The sequence below is a fragment of the Taeniopygia guttata genome, chromosome 2 (genome assembly GCF_048771995.1).
Source record: "Taeniopygia guttata chromosome 2, bTaeGut7.mat, whole genome shotgun sequence".
Lineage (NCBI taxonomy): Eukaryota > Metazoa > Chordata > Aves > Passeriformes > Estrildidae > Taeniopygia > Taeniopygia guttata.
Window position 1 is genome coordinate 135,606,274 of NC_133026.1, and position 25,241 is coordinate 135,631,514.

General features: G+C 33.7%; 1 protein-coding gene across 4 annotated transcripts in view; it reads right to left on the reverse strand.

Moving 5' to 3' along the window:
- Positions 1–25,241, reverse strand: part of CSMD3 (CUB and Sushi multiple domains 3) — a 574,229-nt gene that overhangs the window by 92,214 nt on the left and 456,774 nt on the right. For all 4 annotated transcript variants that reach the window (XM_032747038.3, XM_032747036.3, XM_032747040.3 and 1 more), the window contains 10 exons: positions 23,227–23,340; positions 22,363–22,458; positions 21,296–21,499; positions 18,221–18,345; positions 15,835–15,931; positions 14,811–14,915; positions 9,913–10,031; positions 7,886–7,955; positions 5,652–5,768; positions 1,225–1,434 (listed from right to left, as the gene is read on the reverse strand). In XM_032747038.3, coding sequence (XP_032602929.2) covers positions 1,225–1,434; positions 5,652–5,768; positions 7,886–7,955; positions 9,913–10,031; positions 14,811–14,915; positions 15,835–15,931; positions 18,221–18,345; positions 21,296–21,499; positions 22,363–22,458; positions 23,227–23,340 — 1,257 coding nt within the window. The remainder of the gene's footprint in view (positions 1–1,224; positions 1,435–5,651; positions 5,769–7,885; positions 7,956–9,912; positions 10,032–14,810; positions 14,916–15,834; positions 15,932–18,220; positions 18,346–21,295; positions 21,500–22,362; positions 22,459–23,226; positions 23,341–25,241) is intronic.

Here is a 25,241-nt window from a genome sequence, read left to right on the forward strand (position 1 = left end):
CTATTCTGAGATAGATGAAGTATTGTCAGGTTTTACATTCTTCTGTTTAAGGAAAAAGAGAAATAAACATGTCTGTAATTTTATTTGTTTTCCCCAGAAGAATTAAAAGGCTCTATATTGAGCTGGAATATCAAAGACTTTGTAGTGAAAAAGTCCAATTTGAAAACAAGCTTTTCTCACACATTCTGGTGATTTTTTTCCAAGAAGATTTGAAGAATTGTCTTCTTCTTACCAATGTGAGAACAAATAAGCTGCATACAGTCTGAAGTATAAGAATATCATGTTGTATATGTTTGAAAGAATCAGTTCTGTCTTCTGTGGTTAAAACCAGACAGAAAAGAAAGACAGCAAAGAATTTACCAGTGTTTTGACAAATGACAGCATCTCCAAAATTATTCCTGTTACTATTAATAGTATAAGGTCTTTGGTTTTTACTGTCCTTAGCACTTTAGGCCACAAATTGACTTTTTCTTTAAAAGCTACTTATTTTTAAAGTGGCTCACTTCCAGAATGTTACACAGAGTTCAAGTAAATTTGGACCTGTTACTATTAAAAGAGTAATAGGAGACTGCTCTAAAGTAAAATCTGTTTAAATCACTCTTAGGTGTTATTCATATAATGATAACAGGTCTACTTTAAAATACACATTTGACCTTTTTTCATGAACACTGGTGATCTAATCCCTTTTAAATGAAAATGCAATTCTATAAATAGAACTATGATCTCGTGATCTTCACCAGCTCAGCATGACCTACTTGGTACAAAAGAACAAGAACCTTCATGGAAGTGGTGAACTAGGAAATAAAATGGATTTGGAGATTTTTGGGTTGGCATTAATTTGCACAAACCTACATACAGTAATACAAAACAGTATTTAGATGTATACCTTCCAGAACACGTTAAACAAAATTAAAACTCCAGTATGCTTCCAAACATTGAATAGAGATGTTTCTTTTGCAAAACCATGCAATGTAAATTAATATGCCAGTCAGCTTCAGATATTGGCAATTATCTGTTTGCTGACATTTGACCTGATTTTAAAGAAAAACTATGCGATTAATTGTTTTTCCATCTTAACTTTCTTCATTCTTCTGTTTTATCTCAATGTTTGAAGCTTGGCACTGAAACACATAAAACCTTTCATATTTGTTTTTAGAAATCCTCAAAACCCCATAAAATCTTTAATAGACACCTTGTTCTCTCATAAGAATGTCCAAATCTCACCTTGATATACAATATGAAATCCTTGTTTGTTCTGTGAGTAATCACTGTGAAAGTATAGGCTGGTTTCATGAGTTGTGCTGAACAGAGAGGCTGGCAGCTGAGGGCCACTTAGTCTCCCAATAACAGTGCTAGTTTCTGTAGATCCACTCCTAACTTCTAAGTAATCGTGTATGGTCTCCGTTGAGAAATTCAGAAATTGCAAATGTACACCTGAAAAACATTGTCAGTAAATAAACACCACCAGAACCAAAACCACGAGGGAAAATAAAGTGTATACATGTTACACTGATAATCGCAGAAAAAAACCAGGTGGAAATCCATGTGCTACCTGGCAAGCATCTGTGTATTTTGCAGTCCTGATGTGTGTGGGGCTGCACATCTGCCAGCAAACTTTAAATTGGACTAGATGGTGAGCAGAAAGGCCTCGGGTCCAGCTCAGGGTATCAGGCAGGCAGAGCCTCTGCGGATACCCCAAGGACTTGTGAAAGCAGAGTGCATGGGGTACAAATGTGACCACTCCACACACTCACTCAGGTCTGTGATGGTTTTGGTGACAGAAATTTCTGATTGTTTGGTTTAGTAAGGAATAGGAAGGCAGCTTACTATCAATTAGCAAGTTATGTCCTAATCTGGTGATGTACTACAAAAATTATGCAGCATGAGAAGAAAATTTTATGCACTGAATAGTTATAGGGCTCTTAAATATTTTCCTGTTTATAACACATTTCTGTATAAGTTACAACCAAGAAAATTTTGATTGTGTCTGCATCTGGATCTATTGCAGCAATGGCATAACAATGCAGTAGTTACATCAGAAAGATGATTGAGTCCTACTTGTGTTTCTGGCAAAGACAATCAACACAATCCCATATAAAAGATATAATGTCAGATAAATGTTTGAAAGTCATGAATAGGTTTGTAACTCCTGAATTGTAATACTTAACTAGTGTTTCTCACTGTCTTTTACAACTTTCACCCCAGATACCATGTAACGTTTATGAAAATTTTTCTGAAGTATGAAACATTTTTTTTACAAGTTAGGTGCATAATTAAATTACTCATACCCTGATAATTTCTGTCTTGCTTTATAGACAGTCTATAAGTGAAAATAAATCTTTTAAAGTAACATTCTTTGACTTTGTAAGCCTTCCAAATATTTCCTGCACAGAGAATCAAGCTATATTCAATCTTTGCTCTTTATCACAATATTTTGGCCTTTTATTTGATCCTATGTACCATACACTTTTCCAAAGTTTAAGCCATCATTAATAATGACCAGCTCATGTCACCTTGCTGTCAGCTTTCTCCTCTTTCACCAACTTTCTTTGATACAAAAGTAGTAATATATTTTCACAAATCATCCTGCTCTCTGTATTGCACTGTCTTTCTCTTCAAGTTCCTGAACCATATCAATCTTCAAAAGTATTAATCCATTGCTCTGCCAGTAGTACCTGCCTCTATTTTTCTGAGACTTCAGCTTGTTAGACTGATTTTTTTTTTTCTATGCCTTTTTGCAGTTTGGACATCCTGCTTGAAAGAGTAGTTAATATATTTATATATGCACAGTGTCCTTGGTAAAAACATTACACCATTAGCTAATATACAGTGGAGAAGCTTATGATAAGTAACTTATAATTGGGAGAATGTCTTCCTAAAAAGATTTAAACAAGTGAAAGTCTATAAAAGGTTCCCATGATGGTATTTTTGAGTTCTTCTATTTATTACACAGAAGTGTTGGATGTGCTTACACTAGAACAGAGTCACAGCATCACTAAAACAAATTTTAGCCATCACTTCTTCAAATATAATATTTTTCCTTTTTTTCAGTGAAATTTTAATATTAAATTTAGTTTCAAACATTAGAAAAGGTATAAAACATCAACCATGTTTCAATCTGTGCAGCTTTAGTTTTCTTCTAAAGAATGCATAATTTCATTTTCCTATACATGAACTGGAAAACAATTCATAAATCCACGGAATAAACTTCAGCTGGTAGAAAGCAGTTCAGAACTATTCATTTTGGTGGTTAAGCTTATCCAAGAAACTGTCTCCAAAATTTCAGTAGTTGAATCTCCTGCCTAATGGAAGTCAAACTAAGTAATTTGTTAATAATGTAGAGTGTAAATAGCAGTCTGAAGAGTTAAGTTAGAGTTATTGGACACATAAGCCTGGCAGAATGCAAGCAAAAAAACAGAGTAAGGAGTCAGTACAGGAAAAGAGACAGGATAGCAGTAAAGTGAGAGAAGAGGAAGATGCCAATGTATTTGGGATAAAAAGACAGCAGGTTCTGGATACAGGTGAACATACCATTTTATTAAATTTGAAATTTAAGCAGTATTTCAGATTTTTATGATTTCTTCTTTATTAGCAAATGTCTTTGGAATCACCCGTCAAAATATCCTGTTCCCTTATATCTCTGAATATTCTTTTCTTCTGTGGATGTGATCCAGAAATAATGCGCCTACCACTGCTATAATTTTTTTTTGATAACTTAACAAGCAGAAATCTATTTGTGATTCTAGACAGGACTGTGACTCATAATGAGGCACTGAAAATTGTCCTATCAGGCTATCTAAAAATTCAGGTAGTGGCAGAGTTAAAGTGTCAATGTTATTTCTATAAAATGATAAGACAAAAAAAAATCAATTATTGACTGTAATCTTGTGTGTTTTGAACAAAATGCAAACAAACAAATTGGGTTCTAGATAGAAATCCCTCTTCTAATAAAATGAATTTCCCCCAGATACATTTGGTTAAGTGAATGTTATAGAACACTTAATATTTTTCAATATAAATAACCCATGCAGAACAATTGGCTTTCATATAAATCATAAGTGAACTAGGCTGATGGGATTTCTAATTAAAAATACCACAGAATTTATTTTAAAAAGAGGAGGGAAAGAATCTGAACATATGTAGAAAAGAATGCTATTTGGAATGTCACACTCACTCTGGAAGACCCAGAATTCTGTATCAGTAGGTAAAGAATATGGCAGAAGATGGCAAGTATAAAATAGAAAATAACAAGGCCTGTCTAAGAAATTCAGCATAGCATTAAATTAGCATATTATGGAAAAAAAAAAAATCTAAGTGCACATGCTCCTTTAAAAAGTGCCACGTGTTAAAAAATCAGATAGGATAACTCTACTGGCTAGGTTCAAATAAAGATTTCACAGTAACATATGCACAGGATTCCCCCAAAGCTGCTCAAGGTGTTAGCCAATGTAACTAAAAAGCAGATAGTACCTATATAAAACCACAGTGAAATAAGAGAAGTTCTAGAGATTTGAAAAAGTCTGAATATATATTGGTCTTTAAGACAATAAAAAGGACCTGGGAAATGGCAACTACAGGTTTGCTGCAGTCCTTGGAAAAATTATGGAATTTGTTTTTTTGGAAGAAATTTCCAAACATATAAGAGACAAAAAGACACTTAGGAGCATTCATAATGGATTTTCTAACAGAAAATAACAGTTAATCAACCATTATATCCTTCTATTATTAAATTGACAAAGGGAGAAAAGTGTATATAATATACTTCCACCCTGCTATGGCTTTTGACTCGGTCTGTAACATTCTCATCTGAAAGCTGAACATCCATGAGCTCGATGAATGGAAAGGAAGTCAGTTAAAAATTAACATAACTTTGAGGCTCCAAGGGTGATAATCAGCCATTCAATGGTTGGCAGCCAGTAACAAGCACAATTTTATGTGGGTTGCTATGGTAGCTTACACTGGTTTATGTCATTAGAGGAGACTTAGAAAATGAGAATGCATCTTCAACAAATGTGTGGACAATACTACACTATGGATGATATGTTAAATGGCACAATTAAAATCTTATGGACTGAGTAAATAAATTTTTCTTAAAGTCTTGCACAAGGAGAGGTGCAAAATTGGAGTACAACATCCTTATCTGTTACAGGCTGGGGATGGATTAGGTTAGCAGCAGCCCCAATTAGACATTTCCACCAGTCGTGGGATTGTTCCAGTGTTTCAGACAATTCTACTCTGAGTGGGAAGTTTGACAGCTTTAAGTGGAAGGCTTCTACATTTCTATGCTGCTATGAGATTCACCTAGGAGATGCAAAGAAGCTTAATGATAAAATAATTAATTAAAATGTAGCTTTAACTTCTAAACTGACTTGGCATGAAATAATCATGATAGCTATTTTTTTGCTGGCTTATGATTTCATAAAAAGAGAAATCAGTCTTGTAAAGTTAGAAAATTGTGCTGAATTCTAATTAAACAATTTTTTATTTATCAGGAAATTTTGACATATATTAAATGAAAACCCAAGAATTATATAGCTTTTCTATTTTAAATCATTTTTTTAAGATTTTGTTAACAATATTTTAAAATATTGTTATGTTCAGTGTTTTGCACCCGTAAAAACGCAATTTTAAATCCATAAAATAACACATACCAAACCCAATAGGCAGTTTTATTGTCCATGTGCAATCCAAACTGCTAGGATAGTTACCAGGAAACCCTGGACTGAGAATCACTCCACTGAAGTCTGACATGCCACCACCACATTGTGCTAAAAAAAAAAAAAAAATTAATACCTAGGGTTATGTTTAAACAAATACACAAACATATTGTTACCACTAAATATCTGTTAGAAATTCATTTACAGTTAGATACCTTGCAAACTTGTATTTGAATTGAGTAGATTTTAACTTGGGGAAAGCATGCACCCAAAATAGAACAGATTACAGAATCCCAGAATCATTTAGGTTGGAAAAGACCTCCCAAATTATTGACTCCAACCTCTGACTGATCATCACCTTGCTCTTTAGGCTATGGCACTAAATTCCACATCCAGCCATTTCCTGAACACCCACAGGGACAGTGATTCTACCATATTCCTGGGCAGCCCATTCTGTGAAGAAATTATCTGAAATTCCTGACCACTTTTCTTATTAAGAGATTCTTCCTGATGTCCAACATGAACCTCCCCAGGTGCATCTTGAGGCTCTGAACTCTTGTCCTGTCAGTGGCTGCCTGGGAGAAAAGGCAATTCCACCTGGCTACAGCCTCCTTTCAAGGAGTTGTAGAGAGTGATAAGGTCTCCCCTGAGTCTCCTTTTCTCCTGGCTAAACATCCCCAGCTCCCTCAGCCACTCCTCATAAGGCTTCTGCTTCCACCAGCGTCATTTCCCCAGTGCTCACTCTGCGGTCTGTCTGCAAGAGCTGTCCTTGTGAGAGGCAAGCAGCACACACCAGTTTATAGCAGCACTGAGACAATTGTGCATGTTTGTAAAGGAGCATCTGAATGAACATAATGTATTATAAAACATAATGTATTATAAAAAGACTTGGTATTAAAAGCTATTCAAGACACCTTTTAAAAACTGAGTTTGTATCCTTTTGTTCAAAAAATGAGATAAAATAAACAAACTTGGAAAAGTAAACATACACATACTTCCAGAAATTAAGCTAAATTCATATCTTAATTTTATTTTTGTTTTCAGGCATGACAACAGTAAATAAAATTACTTAGATGTCCATATTACATTTAAAGGTGATAATTATGATAAATAAATATTTTTAGCAGTTTTGTCCAAATAAAATTTGCTACAGAATTTGAAACACAAGTAAAAATCACTACTTGCAAAAAAAGGGAAAATATATTAAAAAAAATCCCTAAAATTTCAGCACAGCATCTTTATCTTCACAATATAACAAGAGCAGTGCAATTATAATATCAGACTTCCTAACCATATGTTAATGCATAATGACAAAAACTGAAGACTAATGCCTGAAAAAATTCTTACAAATATCTCAAACTTATTGAATATTTATAAATTCTGTGCTGAGGGAACTCAGTACCTCACAGGAGGTTTTTAACACCCTAGAGTATTAAGAACAGGATTATGTGATGCAGCTCAAGAGGATATATATGAACTGTCTTGAAGAAAAGCAAAGAAAAAAAATCTTTAATGAGCTCTACAGCATCCTGCTTTCCATATATTCAAGATTACAAATCCTGATAACTTTTAGTGTTAAGAGAATCCAAACAAAAAGCCATTTCTATGCAGTGAAAGAACTTACAACTAGAAAGAATTTTATGTTCCTCACATTTATTTATGATATAAAAAGAGTATACTTAAATGCACTTCACAGGTTTCATTTTGGTTTCTGACAGGTTTTCAGTGCTTTTCCCAACAATATTATGGACATATGTATAATTTAACTTGAAAAAGAATAAATCTTCTGAAATTGGGTACACATGCTTATGTTGAACTCATTAGAGATGAAAATGTAATGTTAGTCCTATTTTAGTATCTTCTACAATTGCCATTACTCTTTTGGGGAAATGAGTCCTAAATAAATTAGCTGTGTTGCAAGGGTCTCTGGAGGTGTCATTCCTGATAATAAATTGATGCTATATCTGGACTAGAACATATAGAATCATATCATAGAATAGTTTGGGTTGAAAGTGCATTCGTTTTACTGCTTAGACATTTCAGAAAAGATTTGCCAACATTAGTGTGCAGCAGCCTTTGAAAATCTCTAATATAATTTGACCATTTTCACATTTAATTAAGTTCCTCCAATTCTCCCCATTCTTTCCTCTACATGTGTCTATTATTTTTGATTTTTCTGGTTTCCTCATTCTGGCGTATTTAAGAAAAATTATGTAAGCTGAACATACCTAAACATATTGGAATGGGATAATTCCATCTTCTTACTGGTCCAGGCATACAAGTGATATGTGAATGTCCCTAAAATGACACAATATTTGCTAATTCATAAAAAAATATACAGTATACAGCACATTAGTATTTCATCAAAAAGAATGCATAATTTAAAACGTCATCAAAATACACAAAAGTATTGTATTTACAATGTACACTGTGAATTGTATCATGCCTTCAGTACAGCAGAGAAGACTGTAACTGTTAGGTCACTACATGATGGTGTCTATGCCATTAATATTATTTCTTACAGTATCACAGAATCCAGCTGAATCCTATGCTTCTTTCAGTATAAAACAAGGGTCTGGAAACTACAGGTCTAACTGAAGCAATGTTTGCATAGTCTGGATATCCATCATGTGTTGAACATGATGAAACTATACATACTATATCAATTATGTAAGTGTTGACTTTACATCTTAAACTCATCATAGACAGACCCTCTATGTTGTTCATCGGCCTCATGTAATTCTAATTGTCTTCCAGAGTAAGCAAACAAAAATGGAAAATCCTAAGAGAAAACTGTTCTTGGGATATCTTTCAAAACCATCTAGTCAGACTGCATAAGTCAGAAAAACTGTATGGTGGGAAGAAACTTTACATGTATGTTTGCACAATCTATGCTCCTAAATTCTTTATTTTCTATACTTTTAATTTTCTTGATTTCAGCCATTTACTGTGGCTTATCTGTTCACACCCAATTGTATTTACAGTGGGAATTAAAGCAAAGAAGCAAAAAATATTTCTGAGGCTGTTTCCCAAAGTGTCCAGTTAAAACCAGGCAACATAAGAAGAAAACTTCAATAGTCATTCTCAGAGCTGCAGTCACAGAACATGTGTTTCATCTATTCTTGAAATGCTAGAAATCTGCAGGCATGACTAGGAATTCTATATTGGAGGAGAACTTAGGATACGGGTCCCAAATCCAAACAGCAGCTGAAATCTGGAAGCAGACAAGACTACATTGTTTCAATCACTATACATAAACTAGCTTTTTTTTTTTTTTTTTTTTTTGACAAAGAATATTATTTAATTTCTATTTTTGATGCAGCACATATAAACCCAGTATCTAGGTTTTCACAGAATTATGTAAAATAAATGTTTGAAATTATAAGTATTTTTAAATCTTCCTTTAGTTAGTCTGACATCAACACATGTTATACGTGAGACTGATATTAGTGGCATTTTGCTTATTCAGGCATCTTTTGATAAAGTATCCATAAGTCCATTATCAGTTCATAATGTGCTGCTATATAGAAATTATTTTCTCTCGATAAACTTTTATTTTTGCAGTCCTTGGGTAATGTAATCAGTTTCTGCCCTTTTGGCTCTCAAATAATAAAAGACTGCAGAATCTGCAAACTCTTTTTGGGGAGTCCCAAGTACAAACAGTACTTGGTTTTGGATCTGATTCTATGGCATAACTGTATAAGTTCCTTCCTATAGGCAGACAGGTGATTTACAATCACTACATTCCCCTGGATATACCTTTTGCTAGTGCAAGGACATTGCAAATTTACTTGGCAAAAATAAACCCCTATTTGAAAAACATTTTGGAGAAAAAAACCTCAATAAATTGCTGAAAGAAAACAACTGACACAATTTGATTTACTAAGACAAGCAATTATTCCTTTCCTTTTTTTTTTATTCTTAGTACCCCTCTTTACTTACTTTCTTTTTCCTCCTGTGCATAGAGAAATACTGTTAATTGTTCATCAAGTGATAATAACTTATCAAAGATGCTATCTATCAATAACAGTTAACAACCTATATCACTAATGCAGAAGAAGCATCATGCCATATACTTCTGATGTAATACTTGGATAGTTTCTAATTTTTTCTAGTAGAAAAACAAACACTCCTGTAAATTTATCATGTGTACACAATTCCTGAAGAGTTCAGCATCCATTTTGCACTGACAGACCCAAAGATAACCATGTTAAAAAACTGAAAGGCACCATTTGAAATGGGAGACTAGGCTTACCTGCAGAGAATAACCCTGGTCACACTGGAAAGACACCACATCTCCAACCATGTACCTATCTCCAATTTTGATCCCATTACTTGGGGTCTGTGGTTCAGGACAAGAGTCCAAACCTATAGCTGAGAAAAATAGAGAAGTTTAGTCATTCTAATGAACATAAAATTGTTACTTAGAATAACATAGGATTGTGTACTGTGCATATGGGCACAGTGTGTCGATTTAGGTGCTCTTGGGAATCAGCAGCTGTCTGTGGACAAGTAGCATATTATTTCAAAACAACTGTGTATAAGGAAAATTGTCTTCTTTCCTGAGTAAAGAAAAAGGATCAGTGTGGCAACAAACACTTTCCAACATGTACTCTCAGTTCTAAAATTCCACTATCTCCTGGCACAGACATTAATTTCTACCTCTAGTCTCACTCCTAATTACAGCCTTCATCATTCAGACCAGGAACATCTCCGCTATGCTTTACCACCACATGCTCTAGGTGAGGCTGGCCAACACTACACCAACTGCAAAACACTGGAAGAACAGTACAAAGTAAAAGTGCTCTCCAGTATTCCATCCTCCACAAGTCTGACTCAACTCCTTGATTCATTTACACACACACAGAGAATAAGTATTTGCATCAGATTTCATCTAATCTGCTATGTTTAAAGAAGCACCTATAGAGCTATAACACTGATATTTTGAATTTCTGATTGCAATGGAAGCTTGTTTGCCAAGATATCACATGCTTTTTTTCATGGTAATCAAAAAGAGAAATTTTTTTTTCCTTGCATCTACCCAAGAAGGTCCAGGAAGGTAAGAAAGTATAATCAACTGAGTTGTTTTCTTTGCCTTCTGTAAGAATTACATAACTGATCATCAGTACACAGGATAATAGACAATGTTGTGGGATTCAATGATGGCCACCTACTACCTCAGAACACTATCAAAATCTGTATGTTTTAAACTTACTAAAGTAACTGATCACTTCATGTAAGATTCTCACTAAGTAAAATTACCATCTTAAAATAGTGCATTTTTATACAGTATGACAGATGAAAGATAATGAAAATTTTTAGTTTTCAAATTCTATTTTCTGTTCTCTAGAGAAGAGCAAAGAACCTGTTTTGACAGTGACTGTTGCACCTAGATCCTCTTTTTACACTTCAGACATCCAGTTAATGTACAAAGCACAAATGCAAAATAACAAGTGTGCTTGGCTCACACAGATGATTGCCTATAATTTGTTTTGAACAGTTAAAATAAGAATTAGCAGTTTCCAGTTACTGAACCTTCAGCTGAAATGCGTAACCAGTGTAAATACTCAGGTCATGCAAAGGCAAAATTGTTCATCTAAATGCCTTTCTCAGGCTACATTAGCAGCCCAAGCCACATTCACAGGTATTCATCCTATTGTCGCTAACTTCAATTAATAAAATAATATTTGGAGAAAAAATACAGTCTGAATGTCTACAATACCTATCAAGAAACTGAAAAGAATTTTGACATCTTCCCAGCTGAGGACTAGTTCAGAACTTGTGTCTTCGGAGTGTCATGATATTTATTCAGGTCATAACTGTACTCATAAATATATTAATAAACTGCAGTCGGTTCATTATTGATTTATTTGTGGTGCATGAATACTTTCTTGAATGACCTTATACTACTCTCACAGCAAAATATGTTAAATTATTGAACTTTCATAGCCAATGGCAATAAAAAGAGATTTTAACGTAGGCATTCATTGAAAACATACTTTCAGTATCTTCTACTTTTCAGATACGAATAATTGTGTATAAAGAAAAAGAAGCTATTTGATGCTGTCTTGCCCTTCTCCAGAAGCTCCTGTGATGCTCAACACAAAAATCTACCAATGAAATTTTCAATAATACAAAACTTTAGTTAGAGAAAATGAGCAATTAATCAAAATTTTTATAGTGGTGTAAAATCATATAAACATTATGAAAGTGTTTAACAAAGCATTCTTTGGCATTCTTAGTTGGAAAAAATCAGGTGATATAATGTATTTTTAATGCAATATATTTTTGTATTTAAGATGTCCACTGGAATACAGAAAATGAATGTTATGGATAAAATAATTTAAGAATTCAACAGAGAAATAAAAATATGATCAAAAAAACATTAGAGATAAGAACAATATTCAGTTTCAGAACATGAACCCTTAATTCTTTCTGTCAAAGTATCATTTACTTATGTTAAAATATTTCTTCATCAAATAAAGTTCCTTTTATTTTCTTTTACTTTTATATTCACATTTGGATTTTTTAGAAGCTCAAAAGATAATCCTTGGCAGACAGGACAAAAAACAATTCATGGGGATTGATGAAAAGAGATATTTGAAATGAAACAGAATGAAACCCGCTCAGAAAAATCTGTTGCTGAAATGAGAAAGTAATCATTTTGGCAAATGGGGTGTACTTCCCCTCAGACTTGTGTCTCGTAGAATAGGTGAAATAGACTTGGAAGATGCACTACAATTTGAACAAAACAAATCTTTATGGCAAGCTCACTTGAAAAACACCCAATATAAAACTTCCACTCTGATGGGATTTTGCATGAGAACCATGTACCAATATTTCAAAGACCAAGACTTTAATTTAGTTGACTCCTCATGCTGTCCTTGGCCACCATGTGCTCCAATTAAATGAAATAAATTTATAAAACATTGACATTAAAATTTGGCCATTTCTTTCCATTTACTAACTATCATTATAAACATAATCACAGATTTTAGAGCAGGACTTGCTGTCTAAGAGTCAGATATGACTAGGACAATTGAAGAGTACAACTCTGCATCTCCTTCTTTCTGGAGAAATTTTTTCATAAATGCAGCAGTTTTGTGAGTTCTGGACATGCAAGAAAACATACTATTTGTTGTAGAAAAATGAAAGAGACAAAACCACAACAGTTTCTGTTGTCTTTCTTCCTAGCAATGATGGCAAAGTGTTGTCCCTTACTTTAACGTCCCATACCAAGTTCATGATTTAGCTTAATGCAGAATTTTCCATATTTTTTCTTGAAAAACAATTGAGCAACAGATGAAAAAAAAAAAAAAGAAAATCATAAAACTTTCACAGGTAATAGAGACTATGTCTTTCTTGGAGAAGAGTGGAGGAGTAAGAGTCATGGATTCAAGGAGTGAAACAGCTGGTGCCTAGGACTTGAAATCTACACTAAGCAACTAACTATAAGGTTTCAGGACAGCTGACCCCAACTGAACAAATTCCAAACTATATGACCCCATGCTCAGCATATAAACTAAGGGGAAAATTGGCTGGGGACTCTTGCTTGCGAGCTGGTTGGGTATCAGTCAGTGGGTGGTGAGCATTGTGCATTGTGCATCACCTGTTTTCTATATTTTATTTCATTATTATTATTGGGTTTATTTTCATATTATTATTATTTCCCCTCCCTTTTCTGTGCTATTAAACTGTTTTTATCTCAACCCACAAATTTGACTTTTTTCCAAATCTGTTCCCCATCCTACTTGGGAGCAGGGGGAGCGAAGTGTGCAAGTAGCTTTATGGTGCTTAGTTGCTGTCTGGATTAAATCACAAGGGACTGAATGATATTTTAATCACATATCTCTATCACTTTCACAAGAAAAGTAAATTAATAATTTATCTTGCAAAGCAGCATATTTCACTAAACTACTGGTTAATTGGATATCTACTGAGAGACATCAGTATTATTTCCTGAATCACAAATTTTCAACATATACTTTGGGTTTATACACTCAGACAGAAAACATTGCCTTTGTTCAGATTCACACATACATCCCTGTATAAATCCATACACACAAATTTGGTAATTGTTCTTGACATGGACCAATACTTTAAGTAGTGTACTGTTAATCATTTTTTAAAGGTGGAAGTTTTACATGGGCAGTATATTACACATATTATTTGGACATGCAGAAATACAAAGATGCATTTTCACTTTCACTGGATTCAGACTAATTTGATTTCATTTTCATATCTTCCTGATGTTTTTTTCTCATCTGAAGTTGTAAGCAGCTGAGAGACTATCTGCATGTCAAGGAAATGGCAGGATAATTTTACCTATAATTAATGTTTAGTTATAGACAAGTGATCAGGCAATAATTTTGCAAGGTGGTGTTCTCCAACTGGCTAATCAGACAACCAGAGCATAGGATTTGCATATGGTAAAACTGACAAGAAATAACTGTGACACAATTATGCAGATCAGACGCCAGAACCAATATAAGCAGAGGGAACCACACAGCTGGTGATTGCCAGAATTCCTGTCAGTCATCTGAGACAAAGTCATTCAGACAAAAAGCACATTTATAACTACCGACTTTTCCACTGGTGGAGTACTCAGCAATAACAAAAACCATTTGAAATAATTCAGTGTTCTCACCAGCCTGCGGGCATTTCTCACTTAAAATGCACAACTGCTATTTTCAGATTATTCCTTCCCTCCTCTTTGCCAAGGGTGACTAGTATTTTTATCGTACACATACATACTGTATAGCACATATGTTATTGTATTGAGCATAATTTGTACATATTTGGCAAGGATTGCTGGGGTGTGGAGCTGCAGGGGTGGCATCTGTGGGAAGAGACCAGGGCTGTACTGGACACAATGGATTAGGACTGAGCAATCTGCATTTCTGTCAGCTGTAGGTTCAGAAAGTTTTTCAGAGAGCAAAATCAATTTAGAGATGAAAGCAAGACAAAGTAAATTTCCTTAATCCTTATAGTACAGTTTTCAGGCCTGAATTTTCTCACTTGGATATAAATGAAGTTACAATATGTAGCTCATTATGTGCAGTAGGACTAAATATTCCTCTATTGTACAGTTTAGGTAGAACTGATGTCTGGAACCAGCAAGTGTTCTTTATTAATTGAACATTTCTGAATTACCTGTATACTCAAGGTGAAATCCAGCAGCTGAAACACTGATATCAGACTGAAAATTGAGGTACAGATTATTTGATGTGCTGTTTAGAAGTAGAGGTATGGTTGTTCCTGAAAAGAGAATCCAAAATATTATTGAGACACACAGAAAGTGACCTAAACACAGACATAAGGGCGTGATATCTTGTGTGTGTATAAACAGACTTACGGAGAGAGAAAGAGAAAGAGGCAGCACGGGAGAGGGTGGGAGCAGGAGATAAATCACATAATTCCATAATATTCTGTCATCATGGATGTTATAAAATACCTGTCCCTCTAAAAGTTTTATTACATTTTCAGTGCATCACAATATCAGATGCATGAACAACAGGCAAGGAAAGACTAATATAAATTTATATTATTTGCTTTTACCCACAAAAGGAGAAATATTCACTAGGGTCTTTTTAAGAGCAAGAGCAAATCCTGTCATCAGAATGAATCTAGTCATAACAGTCACATATATCAAGCAGCTCTGAAAATATGTTGCTGGACTGTTCTTAGAAATGTGATGGACTATTTATTTGTGTTTCAGCACAAGTCAAGATAATATGATTGCCTCTGGTCTCTTAGCATACACATGTATTTAGTATAATAAAAGAAAACAAAAGAAAACAAGGCAAAAAAGTTTTCTTTGTCTAAAATAAGGGAAAATAATGCATCCTTTTTTCATGTACAATATCAAGAGATACCTGTTTTTGAGGTCTGTATTTCTGGACCCTACTACAAGTGTAAGAAAAATAATTAAATAAGAGAGGTATAGTTTGGAAGCCTCTGAGTGTTATTTGATTTCTAACATTTTAAAATATACAGGTTTAAGAAAGTCTGCTAAGTGATGACTGATTAAAACAGAACTAATACTACCTGTTGCTAGTTATAGGAGAAATAAATACACATACCATGCTCAAGCATGCTTACACACATAGAAAGAGCTGTGTGTTTACAGTAAAGAGTTGAATCTGTGAATAATTTATTGTAAAATCTTCTCAGTCACCTGAATAACTTCCAAGCCTTGGAGCATTGTTGTCAGCACCATCATAAAAGTCTAAGGAATCCCAGTTGTGTTCTGTGGCAAAACTCACCACTTGCACCTATGAAGGAAAATGTGAGGCAAAGAACATAAACTTCTTCCCCTCTTTATTCAAGCTCAAAGATAACTCTAAATTGTAGCCTCTGTTTCTCTCAGTCATGAAAAGTTGTCTTGCTCCCCTTGTCAAAGAGAATGGAAAACATCATTAAGTGAATAAAATGGCAACTATTCTTTATATGATTGCCAATTCAAACTATAAATCCTGTAACCCTTAGTGACAACCACATATTACCTCTGTCATGAGTCACACAGCCATGAAAATCAGATGGGTATAGAATATGATTCTCTTGTTTGGAGGACATTGAGGAGAAGATGAAACATGGTATTTTCAATACATGCAGCTTTTTTTCTCTCTATTTTCTCCAGGACTAAACTAGTCCCGCAGGGATGGATGATGCTTCATCTATTTTGCCATTTTAAATTCCGCCTCCAGCTAAGAGAAAACTGCTGTGTTTGATTACCTTCATTACCAACTCATCTCCAGAGGAGGAGTAGTCACTAGCATGCTACAAACAAAAGGCAGAATAGCCACTTCCTTTCTTCCAGAGGTGAAAACATTCTTCCACTCATACGGAGATGCAAAGTGGCAGGAGATAAACTGCAAGAGTGAGGCTATACTGTTCTCATATAGTGAAATCACACCTTACAAAGTGGAAAAGTATCAGATTCCTGTTTCTGATTAGTAGGGAGAGTTTCTGGTGTTTGCTTTTTGTTTCAACTGTTTACTGAAAAATTTAAAAAAAGACAGAGGCGTGATGAAACCCCAACCACCTTCAAAAAGGGGTGCCTTAGTCATTAAGTTAGAGAATAATGTTTATTTTGCCTCATTTTTTTTTCCCCAGAATGGAATAGTTTCAGCAAAAGAAACAAACACCACTTCCAGTAAAAACAAGCAATGAAGTAATGTTTCTATGTGAAATATATGACTTGGACCTTGTCCTACCTAAAATAAATATTCAGTTTTGCTACCTATTTCTTTGATGGGGACCTCAAATACTATACCTACTTTTGCAGGAATTGTGCAGATACTATAGCCAATGGATTTCTTTTTCTTAAGAGAAGCAGTGAAGAGGCCCCCACCGTTAGCATGCTTCAGATACTTGGAGACCGTAAATAAATATTTTTGTTATTATAACACTGGGACAAAAGAGTATCACGGAGATTAAACACCTAAACTGAAATCAGAGTTAGTAATTTAATCATCTCATTAATGATTCTGAAAAATGCAGCTAGTGATAAGAGATAAGCCCTTTCAAAAGTAACAGTGATGGCCTAAGTCAGGAGGACAGTTACTACCTAATTTAAATCCTCTGAACTAGCTTCCTAGTATAAGAAACACACAGAACAAAGTATCCTAACTGTCAGCAGTCCTAGTCAACTCCTTAAATCAAGTAGTGTTCCTCAAAATCAACCTCAAAGCTGATTTGGGCTATTAAATATTATTGAAAGCTCTGTAATGAAATTTATTAAAAAGCTTTAAAGCAATGTAAAGAATTTTTCTGATTTTCTTAATAAAGTCTTTACCTACATAAACTGAGCTCTTTTTTCATTTCTTACAACAATTAAATTTTGAACTAGGATAGACATAGAAAACTTGTTATCATGATTTCTTGATATGTGTTTTGCTAGGAATTTGTTCAGATGATAATTAGAAGTTCTAATTTATTAAATTCAACTGCCTGTGCAATAACCAGATTTCTGTCTGTTTCTTTAGTGAACTCTAGAGATACGCATGACTAAGCTTATCCCACTGTGTGTTCTACAAGGTTCTTAATCTATGTAAGTAAGCAATAACTTTGAAACTATTTAAAGGAATAAATTCCCATCTCATGTTGAAACATAATGAAGCATATTTACATCACTGTGAGCTTCCATAAACAAAGAGTAAATGGCAGAGTTTCTAGGAGAACATATATAACTTGTCATTGAAAGCAACTCACTTAATTTCACTGTGTTAAAGGAGAGATATAAATTTGAGGAGAGCAAAAAAGAATTACTAGGAAGGTTCTCTATTTCCATTGGCTTATAAGGAGTCACTGATCTATCAAAATTCATTTGGAAGTTATGGTGATATTCCTCTAAGTAAAAGGCTACAAGTACATATTTTAAGATTTTTTAAAATCTTATAACTTTCAATCACTAGATAATTAAAAAGAATGTGCACTAAAGTCAGTTTTCAGAATCATTGATGAGATATAAAAATTGTACGCATAAATGATCTTTTCATCTTTTGCATCAGGAAAAACAGTTCTAAATATGATGATAGCAAGCAAATAGCAAGTAAACTTACTTGAATCCCAGCTCCCTCTGGTACTGTGATCTTCCACACACAATTCAGATTGTTGTCATAAGGCTCAGGATAACCAGGAGATAAAATGGTCCCTTTGCGCTTTGTTAAAATACCACCACAGGGCACTGAAAGTAAATGCAGAAGGGAAGAAAAGAAGTATGAAGCTTCAGAAGTGAGAAGATATTTTATAAAAGCTTATACTATAGCTGAAAATATTTTAAATTGATGCTACATTAAAAAATACATCCATGCCTCAGGAAAATAAAATTTTATATCTCAAAACTCTTATTTTAACTGACCAAAAAAGGAGTAGAATAAAATTGGAATTATGTCAGTTTCCTACCTGACAGAATCATGCTAATATTCCCCTTGTTTATTTGACCTTTACAGAGTGAAATCCATTCTATTGTCTCCTGGCAGTTTTACAAAAATAAAGCATATTTTAAGGCTTAGATTGAAGTATGAAAAGCTATGTATTGTATTACTATAAAAGATAAAAAGTGTCACAAAAGAAGGGAACCATCTTTCTTCTTCCTTTCTAATATTCTTTCATTCTTTCTTTCTAATATTGCTCCTCTAAATAATTAATAACACCAGTCTCAATTCCTTGATTGTTCTGTGCTTGTGAGAGTTATTTCATCACAGTCTGTGCATCTACTGCACCAGTAAAGAATTTACAAGATCCTCGCAAGACTACATTCATCACATCTGTTCACGGATTAATAAAAGTGTTATGCATGAAACAGGACAGGCACATTAAGTACCATCAAGTTTCTCTTTTGAATGTTCAACTTGAATGCATCTTGTCTACATCATTAGAGGCTCTAACAGAGACAAATAATATTACATCTTAATCTGCATATGGATATTCTGTTGGTATGTTAGAAGTTGAAGGAAAAGATTGATGAGATGGTTTATCAAGTCCATTAAAAGCTAATGTATCGCTTCTATTCAACATTACTAAGTTCTGAAGGGATTTCAGGAGATGCAAATATAAGGATTTAGAAAAGAGATAGGATGCAACTTATCTTAATAATAAATATTGTAGCTACATATCGCTTGGCATAAAATTAATAGAATCTGTTCGGAACTACATGGATAAATTAAAAGCTAGTGACACTTAAAGTGTTTAAACAATTACTCATAAAAGGATGAACAGACGGAATGGTTGAGGCCAGTACCTTGAGTGTTGTGTTAATTTTTGGGCCCTTCACTACAAAAAAAGACGTTGAAGTGCTGGAGTGAGTCCAGAGAGAGGCAAAAAAGCTGGCAAAGGTTCTAGAGAGTACAAGATCAGAGTGTCTGAGGGAACTGCGGCTGTTCAGCTGGAGTAAAGAAGGCTCAGAGAGATCTTATCATACTACAATCAGAATGGAGGTTGTAGCCAGGTGGGGGTTGGGGTCTTTTCCCATGGAAGTAAGGCAAGAGGATATTGCCTCAGACTGTGCCAGGGGAGGTTCAGATTGGACATCAGGTGAAGTTCTTCACAGGAGGGGTGGTTAAGCATTCAAATATGCTTCCCAGGGAAGTGGTGGAATCACCATCCCTGTAAGTGTCAAAGAAAAGACTGGATGTGGCACCTCGTGCTGTGCTGTAGATGACATGGTGGGATTTGATCAAAGGTTGAACTCGATGATCTTGGATGTCTTTTCTGACCATAATGATTCTATGATTCAATGATTATATGTCTATTACCTGAATATGTAATACTAAAGCATTCACTAGAATTAAGGCAATTTAATATGGTCATATCTACCACTTCAAATATTAAACTGGTTTAGTTTAATGAAATTTTCATCTCATAGGTATTTTATCACCTTTATTGACACAGGAATTTTCACAGAGAAGGTAGCCTGTAACCACAATTCCACAATTTAGCTTGTCTAGAGACAGGTAGCTTTCTCTTCATAGACTAAATCATGCATTAAAATAGCAATAATATATTGTGATCAATGTCCAAAAGAATGACTTCCACACTTTGTCAAGTTGTTATATCTGAAAAAGCAAAGGGAATATAATTCAAGGAGAAAAGTAGTGCAATTCTACTGATTAAACTGTAATCTATGTGACTAAATTAGATACAGCTATATACTTCACCTTCTTATTGATATAGAAATTGTGGTTCTACTGTTAAGCCTGAAACAGTCTAATTCAACATTATTTGTTTAAAACTTAATTAATCATATTTTATCAATAGTACCCCACTGATGCTTAGCCTTGATCTCTATCAGGAGTTTGGTATTTTGGAGATAATTTTTTAATTTACTAAAATCCACTCGTACCCTACTAGGCACCATCAGCTGGTTAGCATGGCAGATGAAATATCAGCCTAATGAAAATTTGTTCTTTGTTTTCTTTTCATCTACTCACCTAAACCTCTGTTTATGTACTCTGATGGCATCAGTATCATAATGCCATTTTTGCAATGGGTCATGATACTTTTTTTTAAAAATTCTCTTCCCTTTCAGGAAAAATAAACTGGGGAATTTCATTAAAATTACTTGAATTCCAGTTGGTCCAAGTCAATTTATAAATATCAATGGATGCACCTTAATTTTGAGAATTTAATTTTGAGAATTTAATCTCAAAGTGACTAGAACCAGAAAAAGTATGTTTTCTGATCTGAAAAGCTACTGCCCTGACAAGTAACAAAATATTAATCTAATTATTTCTAAATCTTCAATATAGTACTGTTCTTCCTAATAGGTTGCAATATCTTGTTAGAGATCTGCAATGTAAAAGTATCCTAGTCTTGCAAGAAGTCAGGGCAAAAACTAATATTTCTGATTCTTGATTAAAGAGGGACATCCAGTAACTTCCAGGGATGTTAATGTAAGAGAAGCTGCCACATAAATTATGGCAGCAGAGCATGTTCATGAAACTTGTGAACGTTTTCAGCAAGGTTAGAATAGAAATAGAATAGAAAGGAGAATGACTTAACCTTGAATAAAAAAGAAATTAAATTAAAGTAAGAATAAAATACTATACAAATGACAAAGAATAAACATATTCAACAGGAGAATAGTCTACATTTTAAGCAGTAATTATTTATATTAAAAAGCCTTAGGAGCTCACCAATACATGTAGGGAGTGAATCATTCCATTGTGCCAGTGCATTTGGTACTGTATCACATCGAATTGCTGTTGACCCATGGAGGATATAGCCTGGATTGCACTCGAAAAGAACAAGTGAACCAACTGCAAATTCATTTCCAATCCTTTTTCCAAATCTAGGTTCAGGCACAGAGCTACACTGTGTTGCACTTGTTCTTGGAACAGCTGTGAACATACAAACAATTGTGGATTATTAATTTTGGATTTGGGGAGGGAATACAGATATTGAACCACAAATATATAAAACATCTGGAAGAAACTCTCAGCTATTTCCCAGCTGGGAACATTTCCATAATCCCCAAATGAATCTTCACAGTAGAGATTGCTCACTTTTGATGGCTGAGTTACTATTTAGGAGAGCACAGCACTGATATCCTTGCCAAGATTGGAAGTAATGCATAAAATCCACACAGAAATCTTTCTAAAATAACACTTATAAGAAATACTACCATGAGATACTCAACTAATACAGGGTTTCAAAATAACATTTTGTGTCAGATATTTACATTTATTCATGTGGATTTCTAAATGTGTGTTCTGACTGTCAGATGAGGATTTATATGTAAGGAAAGACTGAATTGCTGTTGGAAGTGTTGGTAGATAAAAATTTCCCATTTGACCCATAAAAACACAAATAATGCAAACCAAGAAAAATATCTTAATAACAGTAAGATAATTTTTAACCCACAGGTAATAACATTTACAGCTATTCATATTTAAACTGAGAACCAGATAGAGTACCCAGATGGATCTAACATTTGTCAATCAGATTAGAAAACAAAAACAGCAGTTTTATATAACTGTCTTCTTAAATCTGGAACCCCTCTTATGTTTCTTAAGTATGTGATCTCAGCTTTAAAATACAGATAAAATAATAGTTTCAAACATTTTTCAAAACATGTAGAAATAGTGACACATTTTCTGTTGTTAAAAGGCTATTAGTTTCCTCTTCATTCTCACTTTATTTCTCTCTGATGATTTACAAACTATGATGAACAGAATGCACATATTTCTCTAGACCGTCTCACCTTGATAAACAAAATGAAATCCTTTAGCTGTTACTGGTCCAACTGAGGTAAATCTGACTGTGATCTGGTTCCCCGAGCTCAATGGCAGGGATTCACCTACTCAAACAATGAAAATACAAAGTTATCATTGCCACTTTTTACTAAAGAAAACACCTGTCAACAGCTAGAAATAATACTCTCCAAAGCTTGCTCTGCTTCAGTAAACTTTGCAAGATACATGCACTTTTAATGTTTTATGTTGACAGTATTATGTCATTCTAGAAAAGTGGAGTTAAAAGTCAGTAACTAGGAATATTTGTTGCTTTTTTCCTTTAGCAAAAAAAAGCAATCTCCCCCCAAAAAAACCTAAACCAACCAATCAACAGTAACAATAAAAAGAACAACAAATACCCACACCAAAACACACACACTCCCCAAATTAACACAGAAAACCTGACCCAAAATGGAAAAACAAATAAACAAAAATCCTAACACCCCTACCTCTTAAAACAGACTCAACATGTAATTAATCTATTTAATTTTACTTTGATACAAATATGCCTTGCTTGCCCTTTAAAATATCTACTACTGATTTCAAATTACTCACTAGATAAAGCCATAAAGGCACAGAGTAAGAAGTCACAAATACCTACAATATTAGCTAAATATCAAAAGAAAAAAAAAAAAGCTATTTTATCTAATTTCATTAATCAATGCAAATATTTTGAAGTGTTTATTTCAAAATGTGGATTTGATATATTTGCCTGAGAGTAATTCAAGCAAATACAACAATACTTTCTCTCTCTGTTTTTTGGATTACATTTTATTTCTAGATTCACAAAAAAAAGTAAATAACAATATACTGACAGTTCTGTTAAATGATACCTGAATGAGATCCTGAGAGAGAGGATAACAAAGACGACTGTAGAGCTGGGCCATCGTATACTTCAACAACATCATGGAGTGATGTCTGGAAAAACACAAACTGGCCAAAAACAACTGACCAAATAAAAGGGAAAAGAAGGAAGAGGCACCAGTAGCAAAGACAAAAAAAACCAAAAAAAAAAACCCCAAAAACACACCAAAAAAAAGCCAAACAAACAATAAAAAAAAAAAGCCAAACACACAGAATACAATAAGAAAGAGGGAAAAAAAGAGAGAGAACAAAATATATATTAATGTATAGTTTTAAAAATTACATCACCTCTCCTAGTGCTGAATATAGGTTATTTTTCATTCCTTTACAGCAGTAAAAGGATGAAAATACATATAAAAGAGACAGAAGCCATACATAAACATATAATCATTAAAAGATTCTAGTAGTTATGGAGCAATTTTACTGCTGTTGAATTATTTTCTACTTTCTAATTCTGTGCCCTACACCACACATCTAAGTTGTCAGTGCAATTTTATCCTTTTTAATTCCAGGCATATTATTATAGACTGTGCTTTATTAATAAATTTTGTTGATAACCCTCTGTAACTATTACTTACCTTGGAATGTTTCCCTTTTTTAAATAATATTAAAATTCCATATATATTTGCTTTTGTGAAATAAGTGAACAACTGATTGAGGGTAACAAATACTTTTTAGAATACATCTATTGAATCACAAAAATCTTTATTTTTGAAGTCATTCTAGTAGAGCAACTCAATGCAAGACTTATTTATGCACTTAAGTTAAAAGGTTTGCACAACCTATTTGCATGGGTTTTCCCTTTCAATATAAGTAATTAATGAAAAATAACCTGAAATTTTTGGTAGTTTTTCTAGCACCTAGAAAACATTTATATCCAACACTATAAGCAGTGGAGGAGAAGACAACTTAGGAACTCTACATGTATAAAGGTAGAAGCAGTCAAATATTTTTAGGAACTGGAACACCTAAAAAGAGAAACTGAAGCATTTCTTGTTCATTATCCAGGTTAGACATTTTGGAATAAATATTCCAGTGTGTTCCTACTAGGTTCTCTTTGTCTACCAAAAGTTCTGCAGTACCTTCATTTGGTAGTTTTAGTTATAGAAAATGAAGCTCTCACCTTCAATTCTTTCAATTAATTTTACACACTTAAAGCTTTAAAAATTGTATATTAAACTTCATTGTCTTCAAATTTTTTACTTTTTTTTGACTGATTTTTTTTTTAATGTAATCCCATGTTCTTTCTCATGATCTTATCACATATTTGTTCCAGTTTTTAAAAGCCTATTTTTGAAGGAAAAGACTAAATGTTATATTCATAAAAATTTGAAACAAAAGTTTTTCTGAGACACTTCCAAAGATTCTTGTCCATATTTGAAGAGGAACTGTAAGAGAGATGCTGAATTATCTTCATAATTTCTCCTTCAATTTCCAGAAAATTAATCATTGATGTTTTTAATAGTTCTCCTTATTATTCAAAATAATATTTATCTGGATTCAAGTCTTTTCTTGGTGTTGCTAAAGACAATTAACAAGATTTCAATTCAGTTAATTGTTTCTGTCACATTTTGACTTTAACAAATCAGTGAATTTCATTTTGCCATTGAGACAAGAAAAGTTCTTTGTGACTTCCATTGCTATTTCCCATTTTGAATTAAGTTTCAAGCTATGTATAGAAAATTCAGGCAAGAGCTGAGGCTCCTGTAACACACATAGCTGTTATCAAGAGTTGTATCCTAGGAAAACTGTAAAAAGAAAATTGTTAAGCTATATTTGCATTTTAATGGGTTATGAAATAAATAAATAAAATCTCTACCCACAATTTCACCATACAGTGAGTCCAATTCCAAGGCATTTTTGTATGTTTTGTAAGTATTTCAATATTGGTTTTGCCTCTAGCATTGTCATGCGAACCTTTTGATTTAAAAGTATAACACTGAAGAAAGTGAATTAATACATGATCTAAAACCAGCCACTTTGG